Below are 11,659 nucleotides of genomic sequence, written 5' to 3'. Positions count from 1 at the left end.
TGAGGAGACCCTACAGTCCCTGAGACCACACTATAATCCCTGAGGAGACCCTACAGTCCCTGAGACCACACTATAATCCCTGAGGAGACCCTACAGTCCCTGAAAGGTTCTGAAACTACAGATAAAATCTTCTCATCTGAACTCTAATTTCAGAGGTTTAAGGATCAGAACCTCCAGACGGGTCTGGGTCTTGGGAGGTGTTGTGTGTCCTTACCGCCGGGCCGTCCGTGGTGGTGTACCGGACCGTGATCTGGACCAGCCTGCCGGGTTTCACGGCCTCGGTGGGCAGGCTGATGCTGAGGGAGGAGCCGTAGTCTGTGAACGGATCCAGCCGGTACGTGAGGGACACGGGATCCTTCGGACCCTCCTCAGGGACCTTACAGTCTATGGAGTGGATCAACAGGGACGGGTGGGAGTCCAGGACCAGCGTGAAAACCGACGGGTGGACCGGGACTAGGTCCAGAACCAGCCAGCCGCTCATCTCTTTCACTGCAAAGTTCAGGCGCAGGTCCAGGTGGAAGTGGGTCAGCTTGAAGAACCTGAAGTTTGAGGCCGAGGCCACGTCCACCAGGGGACAGCGCGGGACCTGGGACCCCTGGACCGCCGGGGGCCGGCCAGAGGCCCCGGCAAACCGGCCCCCAGAGACCGGCAGGGATTTACGGCAGCAGCACAGGGAGGTGGGGGCCTGGTGGAGTTCTGCCATGGTGACCTAAACCAGGGTCTGGACCCGGTTCAGATCCGGATCAACACCATCAACCCAAATCAAAGAAGTCTTTAAAGTCCCAGACCCATGTGGACCAGGGTCACCAGGTCTGACTGCATTCAGGACCTGTTAGAGTCCAAACCCAGATCAGAATGTGAAGGTTTMAAACCTGGACTGGATTCTGGTTCCCAATAAACCCAGTACTGGTACTGGTCCAGTTTAAGGAGGACCACCTGGACCACTAAAGTCTAGTTTAAACAAAMCTGATTTAAAAAATTCGGACTGAGTTGAACCCAGTTCTGGTGGAACCCGGATTAACTCTGGACCGGTTCACTGAGAATGTGGGACAGAACCAGAATTATTTAGATCCTGGGTCCGGGTCCAGACCAGACCTGAGAGGAACTTCGCCTTTAAATAAACTGAAACCAGATCAGATCCAAATCCAGGTCCAACTGGGTCAGACCCACAGACAAACACCTGAAGGACATTCAGAACATTTACGAACTGAGCAGAACCGGGTCGAGCCCCACTCGGTCCAGAACCGGAGTCAGTTTATAAAGCAGGCACTTCATGTCGGAGTTAGAGGTCAAAGAGGTTCTGGTTCTGGTTGAACTACCTGACCCGGTTACTGATCAGCAGACAGATGAACCCGCCTCAGACCCGCAGAGTCTTACCGGACCTTCACGACCGGTTTATGTAAAATCCATCAGGACCAGACCGACACCGGCTCCTCCTGTGGGCTCAGCCCGGCTCCCCTGCTCTGCGTCCGGGTCACTGAGTGCCGCAGCTCCCGGTGGACCGGTGACGACCGGACCGGGGACTGGACCGACAGTCCGGGTCCAGAACCGAGTGTCCGGGGAACAAAGGGACGGAGACACCGCCGAAAGACCGAGGAGTCTCCGGACAAAACAGGAAGTAACAGCGGCAAGAAAGTTTCAGCAGGCCGGTGGGGGGCGCTGTGGAGGCGGGGCTTGCTGGCCGGTGGGGGSCGCTGTGGAGGCGGGGCTTGCTGGCCGGTGGGGGGCGCTGTGGAGGCGGGGCTTGCTGGCCKGTGGGGGGCGCTGTGGAGGCGGGGCTTGCTGGCCKGTGGGGGGCGCTGTGGAGGCGGGGCTTGCTGGCCGGTGGGGGACGCTGTAGAAGCGGGGACTAATGAGTTGTTGTCCAGGAGCGTCTGTACCAGTTTGTTAGTAAAATATCTCATGAATCACAGGACAGATTTTAATGAAACTTTCACAAACTAATCAATGGATGTTTGTCTACAACTCATTAACTTTTGGAGTCACCCTGATTCAAGATGGCCGCCACAGGAAGCTAAACTTTGAAAATACAAAATGGCTCTAAATCAGTCAGTTCTACAGACCGTGCTAAAGTTTGGTTTGGTAGTAGCTGAGGCTGATACCCAGCACATAATCTGAATGCTAAAGTAACATACACAAGACCCTCATTTAAAACTTTGCTGGTATTTATTTGAAGTCAAACTTGTTTGTCTGTTAGCAAAATATCTGCAGAAACACAGGGTGGATTTTAATGAAACTTACAGGAAGGAACTGGATAACCCCTGGGGTTGACTGGATTCAAGATGGCCGCCACAGCTGTTATTAGAGAAACATAAATATAGCAACAGATCAGTTGTATTGACTTGAGCTGAATCTGTGGCAGGTGAACCTGATCCTGGTTCTGATCCTAGAACTGAAGTTTATAAACATGTGCCCCTAGAGACAATAAATCATTTTCACATTTAACACATTCGTACAATTCATCACAAGTCAGCATTTATTTAATATTGTATAAAAATATTACTTTTAATGTAAAATAGTTCGATATAAATTGGGATAATAATAATGTTTTGTGTTAAAAACTTTAACTCTTTTACAAACACGACACAAACAGACGTTTCATTTCTACGAGGCTTTTATCACAAAATCTAAAATTTACAAAGAAGAAAAATCACAAATTTTCAAAAAATGTACGTCTGAGCTCAGTGACGCATCTGTTGGTCATAAAGTGCAAATTACAAATAGCAGCTCATGCGTTCTCACAACAAACAAACAGTAAACAACATTCACATGGAGGCTCTGCTGCCCGCTGCACAACGCAGCTACTACAGTTTGATTATCACTGATCATACATTACATTAAAAACAAAACATCACATCAGTCCTGCAGCCTCTTAAATCTATTAAACACATATTAATCGGATTTACAGCCAGTTTCAGTCAGAACCTGTGCAGTTACCCTGTTTGTCCTCTAGAGGGTAGCACTCACTTTTACACCCCTGAAAGGCAAGGAAGTCCAAATGAAGGCAGAAAAGATCCACTTCTTATAAACTAAGAAGCTTTAGAAATGTCTTATTCACATTCTATAATAAAACATAACCAGACATGTATATTTGATGCACATAAAGAAGAAAAAAAGCATTATGTTTCAGGAAACAGGTGACTGGATACGTTTCTGTCGGAGGCCAAGGAGCTGAGTCTTATTTTTTATCAAACTAACACAAAATGAAACCATACGGTTGTTATGTAAACAACAATAAATATGAGAAACTCAATCAAATCAAAACTTTCAGATCATCTGTTGTTACTTTTTTACAAAGAGGAAACCACAGGTTTCATCCTTCACCTCTCATTTTTGTGGGCATCGGATCATGTGGTGCCAGGTCATCGAGTCCTCAGAACCAGTTCAGGAAGTAAAAATAAAACAGTAAAAATACAAATCAGCTGTTTACAAACCAGCTCTCATAAACACTTGAACAGAGAGAAATGTCGCCAAAAAGCAACAAGATGTTGTCAGAGATTTGACTCTGAGCGTCTACTGGTTTGCTGCATCTCCTGCAGCTTCAACATAGTTTTCATCTTCATCCTCATCCTCGCACTGAGATCTTACTCTCTGCAGCCGCCAGCATCGAATACAACCGAGAGTTTTCATTGGCCAGCAGCCTGGATGGCTCATCAAACTCCACCACCTGAACCAATCACAGACAGGAAAGGTTCAATGAGACCAGCTGTGTGAGACCAGACTGAGACCAGAGGTAGACCAGAGTTAGATCAGAGTTAGACCAGAGGTAGACCAGAGATAAACCAGAGATAGACAAAAGTTAGACCAGAGAAAGACCCGAGTTAGACCAGAGATAGACCCGAGTTAGACCAGAGATAGACCCGAGTTAGACCAGAGATAGACCAGATATAGAACAGAGGTAGACCAGAGTTAGACCAGAGGTAGACCAGAGATAGACCAGAGATAGACCCGAGTTAGACCAGAGGTAGACCAGATATAGACCAGAGGTAGACCAGAGATAGACCAGAGGTATACAAGAGATAGACCAGAGATAGACCAGAGGTATACAAGAGATAGACCAGAGATAGACCAGAGGTATACAAGAGATAGACCAGAGATAGACCAGAGATAGACCAGAGGTAGACCAGAGTTAGACTAGAGTTAGACCAGAGGGAGACCAGAGATAGACCAGAGATAGACCAGAGATAGACCAGTGATAGACCAGAGGTAGAACAGAGGTAGACCAGAGATAGACCAGAGTTAGACCAGAGAAAGACTAGAGTTAGACCAGAGAAAGACTAGAGTTAGACCAGAGGTAGACCAGAGATAGACTAGAGTTAGACTAGAGTTAGACCTGAGATAGACCAGAGTTAAACTAGAGTTAGACTAGAGTTAGACCAGAGTTAGACTAGAGTTAGACCCGAGATAGACCAGAGTTAGACCAGAGTTAAACTAGAGTTAGACCTGAGATAGACCAGAGTTAAACTAGAGTTAGACTAGAGTTAGATCAAAGATAGACCAGAGGTAGACCTGGGTTAACCTGTCCAACAGGAACACCTTTTTCTACTGGTCCTGTTTGGAGCTGTGCTCCCATTGGTCCATACCTGTCCTTGGTTCAGCACCATGATACGGTCAGAGGATAGGACAGTGTGGAGACGATGAGTGACGGTCAGAGTGGTGCAGTCCTGAAACGATGTCCTGATGGTCTCCTGGATCAGAGCATCTGTTTCTGCATCCATTGCTGCTGTAGCCTCATCCAAAACTAGCACCTGAGCCCAAAATTAACCAATCAAAGCAGAGGGGACAGGAAAAAGCAAAGGACAGGTGTGTCTCTCAGTTTGTCTCTCACCTTGCATTGTCTCAGCAGAGCTCTGGCCACACACAGAAGCTGCCTTTCTCCCACTGAAAAGTTCTCCCCATTTTCCATCACCTCCGACTCCAACCTCTGAGGCATCTGGGACACCTAAGAATGAGACAGGTGGAYGGTTAGTTGGACATAGAAAATGGATCTTTCTTTGGACAGAGCCTCTTATTATTATCTACAGTAGATGAACTCACACTGTCCTTCATGTGGCTCCTCTCCAGAGCATCCCAGATCTTCTCTTCACTGTACTGGTTGAGAGGGTCCAGATTGGACCTGCAGACACACAAACACTGATCTGATCTGAGGTCCGATGAAGCTCTAGGTGTAAGGGTCTTCTCAGGTGTTCATACCTGATTGTCCCGTTGAAAAGCACTGGGTCCTGCGGGATGATGGACAGCTTGCTACGCAGGTCGGCCAATCCGATGTCGCTGGTGTCAATGTCGTCGATCAGGATAGAGCCTCCGCAGCGCTCAACCAGCCGGAACAAGACCACGCCCAGAGAGGACTTCCCTGAAGGGTCAGATGGACAAGAAGTACAGAAGTTACCGAAAATATCTTGATTATTATGTTCTGGTTTAAAGAAAGACAAATCGATTAGCAGTGGTGGGTACAGTTCTGCTAACCAGCTAACAGTTCTGCTAACCAGCTAACAGTTCTGCTAACCAGCTAATAGATAATTTGCCGTGGTGGGCACAGTTCTGCTAAACAGTTAACAATGCTGCTAACCAGCTAACAACTAATTAGCAGTGGTAGGCACAGTTCTGCTAACCAGCTAACAGTTCTGCTAACCAGCTAACAGCTAATTAAAAGTGGTGGGCACAGTTCTGCTAACCAGCTAACAGTCCTGCCATCCAGCCAACAGCTAATTAGCCATGGTGGGCACAGTTCTGCTAACCAGCTAATGGCTAATTAGCAACGGTGGGCATAGTTCTGCCAACCAGTGAACAGCTAATAGTAGAACTATGTTTTTGTGTAGCAGATTATATTCTTCATTAACTTTGAAAAACATTAGTGAACCAGTTAGCTTCCATTAAATTAGGTTTAGGTCTGCAAACAGCTAACAAGCTAACATCACTAATCTTCAGCTCGTAGGAGACGAAGTTGCGTGACGCAGACTGAGTGACAGACATCTTAGCTGCTAGCAATTAGCTGTTAGTGTTAGCTTCCACTAATTTTTTTTTTTTCATGTTCAGCAGTTTAGTGTTAGTGAAGCTTTACTTTTAGTTAGTGAATTTTAAATTAGCAAAGCTAACTTTTTGGTTGATTTCATGTGCAGTTACGGTATTCCACCACTAGAAGGCAGCAGAGCAACTTTCTTCCCACCTGACCCGGTTCTACCCACGATGCCGACCTTCTCCTTCGACCGGATGGTACAGGAAATTTTGTTCAGAACCAGAGGGAGGTTCTCCTGGTACCTCATCTCCACATCCCTGAACACCAGCTGCCCCTGCTGGGGCCAGTCAGGAGGCGGGGAGCGACCTCTGACCCGGGCCGGGGCCTCCTGTGACAGAGACTGAGACACACAGAACAAGTCAGAACCAGAATCTGGTTCTGCTGAGGCCAGCAGAAATTACAGAACAAAATTAAACCAAGGAAAATGTCTTCCTCTCAGACATGAAGGTTCTGGGTTCAGGTCTTTCACAGTCCAGAACTACCAGCAGGACCAGAGAGTCTCAATACCTGGATGTAGTGGTGGATTCTCTCCACAGAGGTGAAGCGGGCTTCGGTCTCAGAGGCCAGACGGACCGTGAACTGGAACAGACCTGTGAGCTGAAGAACACAAACATTAAGAGTCCACTTCGTGTTCCAGTAAAACAAGTCTCTTCCAGTCCAGTCCGGTCTGGTCTGGTTCGAGTTCCACACAGGCTGGTCTGAGTTACCTGCACGGCGTAGGAGATGGCGAGCCCAGCATAGGCAGGGGGGATCTTCCCATGCATCAGGACCATCATGAGGGCCGTGGTGCTGATCAGAGCCACGCTGATGACGTCTAGACGCACCGCCAGCCAACGCATCGCACAGCTGAACAGGTAGAATGGAGCCTGGTTCTGATCCAGCAAAAACTGGTATCTGAAACAACAGAGGACAGCGTTCAGGCCTCGGATCTGGACTTCATGGTTGCGTGGTTGCAGTGAGGCCCTGACCTGTGCAGGAAGTCCTGACCCCTGTCGTAAGCCTGCAGTGTAGTCAGGCCCTGGATGCTGGAGGTGATGTGGGACATGAAGGGGGACATGGTCATGTTGTCCAAACGCTTCAGCTCTCGAATGAGGACCTTTGAGATGCTGTGCAGCACAGAGAAGAGTAGAACCAGAGGACCCACAGCGACCAGGAACCACGGGAAAACCCAGCTGATGACTCCGAGGCAGAAGAAGACCAGGATCACGTTCTGGATGAGCATCTCTGCCTGGAAGGGCAGACGGGTGTCGACTGGAAGGAGACAGAGAAGTCAAGGCTCCTTTAGATATTAAACAGGTTGCGGTCCAGTCTGGTCAGGTCCAGTCTGGTCCGGTAAGATTACCTTCATCCATGTCCTTGGAGAAACGGTTCAGGATGCGTCCAGTTGGGGTCGTATCAAAGAACTTCATGGGGCAACGGATGATCTTATGGAAGAGTTGGTCATGGAGCTTAGAGGAAGCACGCAGAGTTCCCTAAAAGAGAAGAACCATAAAAAAGGTTCTACTGGTGTCTCTGAGAGACCACCTGAGCAAATCTGACCCACCTGGACCCAAAGATCAGACTGACCTTAACGAAGGCTATTCCTCTGAGGAGTTTGAAGAGCAGCATGACGCCCATGGAGGAGGCATAGACGGCGGCGTACTGTTGCATCCTGGGATTGTCCTTCATGCTGATGCTCACGGCCGAGCTGTTGCCCATGTTTACTGTGGTGTTCTGGTAGAACAGAGGAGATGATGATGATGATGATGATAATGATGATGATGATGATGATGATGATGATGTGGTGTTCTCAGGTGACTCACCCCGCTGCCCTGGTTGATCCAGTAGCTGAGCCACCAGTGGCAGAAAGCGGAACTCCCCACGTTCAGAACAAACAGCACCAGGATAAGCAGGCAGGGGGTGGAGCCTCCGCACGACTTCATGTAAACACGAAACACGGGCCAAGCCACGCCCCCATATTGCTGCTCCTCCCCTTCAGCGTCACATGACCRGAAAAACAGAACATGATCAGATAAATGGAGGCCGATGTCTCAGAGCATCGTTTGAATACAGACAAAGGTTACCGTTGTCTTTGATGACYGGCGTGGTCTTCTTCACGGATCCTGGTTTAGCGTCCGCTGGTTTTCGCTGAGAACCGCCGTTCTTCCTGCTGGGAACCTGCGGGATAAAGAGACACTTAGACGGACAAACAGAAAGACAAATGGACAAAAAGACGGAACCGTACCTCGATGTACGGCGAGTCTCCCAGCTGGAAGTGGTTGAACATTGCTGCGTAGTCTCCATTCAGCTTCATCAGGCTGTCGTGGTTACCCTGCTCCACGATGCTCCCTTCCTTCATCAGGATGACGTCATCACAGTCCACCAAGTACTGCACACCAGCGCAAAGGTTATCACTGTGGCCACAGCCTGCGGCAGAGCACCGCACCTGTCCCGGCGAGGCTCACCTGCAGCTGGTGGGTGACGAAGATGATGGTCTTGTTGCAAAGCTGCTTCTTGATGGCATTGCGAAARATGTGGTTGGCCACGCGGGGGTCAAGAGCGCTCAGAGGGTCGTCCAGGATGTAGACGTCCCGGTCGCTGTAGAGGGCTCGGGCTAGGCTGATCCGCTGCCGCTGCCCGCCGCTAAGATTGGCGCCGCGCTCCCCAATCTGACCAAAGACAAATGGGAGCGAAACATCACATCAGCCCCAAACTCAGGGTTACCACTAAAACTCCAGAGTCCTCAGTCCAGGGACATGGGTCCTGGTGGTACCCTAATCCAGACCACCAACCTCAGGCCTGTTTGAGACCAAGGTTGACCACRTTTTAGTTTTTATCTGTCTCCTGTACTGATGTTTCGTCTCATCACATTCATCCAACAAAGGTCTGAGAACCACTGCAGAACCTATACCCTAAGAAGAGGACGGACCATTTACAGCAGTGGTGTCCAAAGTCAGTCCTYGAGGGYCAGTGTCCTGCATATTTTAAGAGCTGCCCTGGTTCAATGACCTCTGCAGACCTTGATGGCATACTGAAGAGGCCTACTAATTAGGCACTCATTAGGTTCAGCTGTGTTGAACCAGAGCAGCACCTAAAACATGCAGGACACCCACCCTTGAGGACCGACTTCAAACGCCACTGGTTTACASAGACAGAAACAGGAAGTGATGTCACCTCTGTGAGGTCAGCGTTGGGCAGCAGGTTCAGGTCCGGTCGAAGACAGCAAGCGCTGAGGACTGACTGAAACCTGTCAGGACGGAGGGAAACACTTTAGTCTACCTSAGAACCTGTCCTCCTGAGGTGTCTCCGAGCCATCTCTACCTGTCCTCCTGGTACTCCTGTCCAAACAGGATGTTGTCTCTCAGTGTTGCATTCAGGATCCATGCCTGCTGAGCCACGTAGGCCATCCTTCCTCTGACGGCCACGGTACCYTCCAGCACCGTCATCTGTCAAAGCAACAATCAGAAATCAAACCTGTCCACCAGCTGAAGAATCCGGGGGACCTCAGGTGGTCTAACCTGTCCCAGAATGGCTGAGATTAGGGAGGTTTTTCCACTTCCGACACTCCCACACACACCCAGCAGCTTCCCCTGGACAGAAACATGGGTGGGCAAGAGGGGTGGACAGATAGACAAAGAGAAACCTTAAGTATATTCAGTAAAACTCTGGGGTTCTGGTCTATGAACTGGATTAGTGGATCCACCTGTTGGACGCTCAGGTCGATGCAGTGCAAGGTGCTCTGAAGATGCTGAGAGACGGGAGGGACAGCCAGGAGAGGGGGACAGCTATTCTCCTCCACATCTTCTTCCTCAGGACTAAAGACCTGCTCTGCTCCTCCCAGCAGAGAGCCAGTCACCTCTTCCTGTTCCTCCTCATCCTGAAGGACACCTGCGTCCCTACACCTGGACACCAGASYAAACCGAACCAAATAATCACAAAACTCCACAATGAAAACATCAAATTCAGAAACTGTCGGAGTTTACTTGTCTCTCTGTCKGTGTCTCCTGGTTACTCTGATGTAKGGACTGGACTGAGTGCTCTGTCCAAGCCCCTCCCACCCCAGAGATGCACCTCGCATCTCCACGGCTACCTGAGGGTCGCTGGGTGACTCCCGGAGACTGGCAACCTCCGGCAACAAGAAGAGACTCTGGGGACAGAGACAGACAGAGACGGGTCAGTTAGACCTTAAAGACATGCAACAGAGCCTCAGCTCTGCACCTGTCCATCTCTTTCTCCATGCTACAGGTGTGTTCCAGGTGTGTTGCAGGTGTGTTACAGGTGTGTTCCAGGTGTGTTTCAGGTGTGTTCCAAGTGTGTTCCAGGTGTGTTTCAGGTGTGTTCAAGGTGTGTTCAAGGTGTGTTCCCGGTGTGTTTCAGGTGTGTTCTAGGTGTGTTCTAGGTGTGTTGCAGGTGTGTTCCAGGTGTGTTCCAGGTGTGTTCCAGGTGTGTTTGAGGTGTGTTCCAGGTGTGTTTGAGGTGTGTTGCAGGTGTGTTGCAGGTGTGTTCCAGGTGTGTTGCAGGTGTGTTCCAGGTGTGTTGCAGGTGTGTTGCAGGTGTGTTCCAGGTGTCCTGGTTAGTACCTTAAATCTCTCCACAGCCACGGAGCCTTCCGACAGAGACTTAACAGAAAATGGGGTCACTTTCAGGGCGAAGGTCATGGCGTTGAACACTGTCACCACAGTGAAGGCCTGAAGGAGGGGGCGGAGTCAACAGGTGGGTTAACAGGTAAACCAACAGTAGCAATATTAAGAGGACTGAGTGCTTAAAAGTTGTTACCTGGGCTGCAGTCAGGTCATATCCCAGCAACATGTGGGTGGAGAACGTTGCCACGCTAGCAATGACGACCACGATTGGAGCCACGCCCACCGTAATGCTCTGGAAGTAACCTGTGAGCTCCAGTAACCTCCGCTCCTCGCCACGGATYCCTGACAGAAACACAAATGTCAGTGAGCACCTGTGCTACTGTGGTAACGTCTAGCTCAGGTGAACATGGGTTACCGTACTTTGAACGTCCTGAGAGAAGGCTTTGACCCAAGCATACATCTTGATGAACTTGATGTAGCTGAGGATCTCGTTCATCTTCTGCACACGCCTGTCGGTGACACCTACAACTTTCCTCCTGAAGAACGCCGTCATTCTGGAGCTGAACATCTGAGAACCAAGACAAACCATGAAGAACCAACAAACATCATAGAGGACTAACAACACCATGAAGAACCAACAACACCATGAACAACAACACAAACCATAAAGAACCAACAAAGAACATGAAGAACCAACAAAGAACATGAAGAACCAACAAACACCAAGAAGAACCAACAACTCCATGAAGAACCAACACAAACCATAAAGAACCAACACAAACCACGAAGAACCAACAAACATCATAGAGGACTAACAACACCATGAAGAACCAACAAAGAAAATGAAGAACCAACAAACACCATGAAGAACCAACAACAMCATGAAGAACAACACAAACCATAAAGAACCAACAAAGAACATGAAGAACCAACAAACACCATGAAGAACCAACAACTCCATGAAGAACCAACACAAACCATAAAGAACCAACACAAACCACGAAGAACCAACACAAACCATGAAGAACCAAGACATGCCATAAAGAACCAACACAAACCATGAAGAACCAACACAAACCAT

At 49.1% G+C, this 11,659-nt stretch overlaps 2 protein-coding genes across 3 annotated transcripts in view; both read right to left on the bottom strand.

The window, feature by feature from the left end:
* The window catches only part of rnpepl1 (arginyl aminopeptidase like 1), a gene marked incomplete in the record, with an annotated part of 13,525 nt that extends 11,901 nt beyond the window's left edge, over window positions 1-1,624 (bottom strand). The window contains 1 exon segment of the mRNA XM_014028762.1: window positions 215-1,624. Within this exon segment, the coding sequence (XP_013884216.1) occupies window positions 215-703 (489 nt within the window).
* A 972-nt stretch (window positions 1,625-2,596) lies between these two features.
* The window catches only part of abcc5 (ATP-binding cassette, sub-family C (CFTR/MRP), member 5), a 14,180-nt gene continuing 5,117 nt past the window's right edge, over window positions 2,597-11,659 (bottom strand). The window contains exons 8-30 of one of the 2 annotated variants that reach the window (XM_014028750.1): window positions 10,999-11,146; window positions 10,772-10,920; window positions 10,576-10,683; window positions 9,979-10,142; window positions 9,699-9,897; window positions 9,514-9,585; window positions 9,317-9,441; window positions 9,170-9,242; window positions 8,461-8,664; window positions 8,241-8,384; window positions 8,080-8,173; window positions 7,819-7,988; window positions 7,583-7,729; window positions 7,359-7,488; window positions 6,985-7,267; window positions 6,724-6,910; window positions 6,524-6,613; window positions 6,167-6,356; window positions 5,194-5,353; window positions 5,038-5,116; window positions 4,829-4,942; window positions 4,584-4,748; window positions 2,597-3,667 (exon numbers count right to left, since the gene is read on the bottom strand). In XM_014028750.1, coding sequence (XP_013884204.1) covers window positions 3,566-3,667; window positions 4,584-4,748; window positions 4,829-4,942; window positions 5,038-5,116; window positions 5,194-5,353; window positions 6,167-6,356; window positions 6,524-6,613; window positions 6,724-6,910; window positions 6,985-7,267; window positions 7,359-7,488; window positions 7,583-7,729; window positions 7,819-7,988; window positions 8,080-8,173; window positions 8,241-8,384; window positions 8,461-8,664; window positions 9,170-9,242; window positions 9,317-9,441; window positions 9,514-9,585; window positions 9,699-9,897; window positions 9,979-10,142; window positions 10,576-10,683; window positions 10,772-10,920; window positions 10,999-11,146 — 3,297 coding nt within the window. In that variant the 3' untranslated portion in view covers window positions 2,597-3,565. The remainder of the gene's footprint in view (window positions 3,668-4,583; window positions 4,749-4,828; window positions 4,943-5,037; window positions 5,117-5,193; window positions 5,354-6,166; window positions 6,357-6,523; window positions 6,614-6,723; window positions 6,911-6,984; window positions 7,268-7,358; window positions 7,489-7,582; window positions 7,730-7,818; window positions 7,989-8,079; window positions 8,174-8,240; window positions 8,385-8,460; window positions 8,665-9,169; window positions 9,243-9,316; window positions 9,442-9,513; window positions 9,586-9,698; window positions 9,898-9,978; window positions 10,143-10,575; window positions 10,684-10,771; window positions 10,921-10,998; window positions 11,147-11,659) is intronic. The other variant, XM_014028749.1, reaches the window with a different exon arrangement.

Source organism: Austrofundulus limnaeus, unplaced genomic scaffold, assembly GCF_001266775.1.
Source record: "Austrofundulus limnaeus strain Quisiro unplaced genomic scaffold, Austrofundulus_limnaeus-1.0 Scaffold803, whole genome shotgun sequence".
NCBI classification, from domain to species: domain Eukaryota; kingdom Metazoa; phylum Chordata; class Actinopteri; order Cyprinodontiformes; family Rivulidae; genus Austrofundulus; species Austrofundulus limnaeus.
The sequence above is the reverse complement of the archived record's forward strand: the minus strand, read 5'-3'. Positions and strand labels throughout refer to the sequence as shown.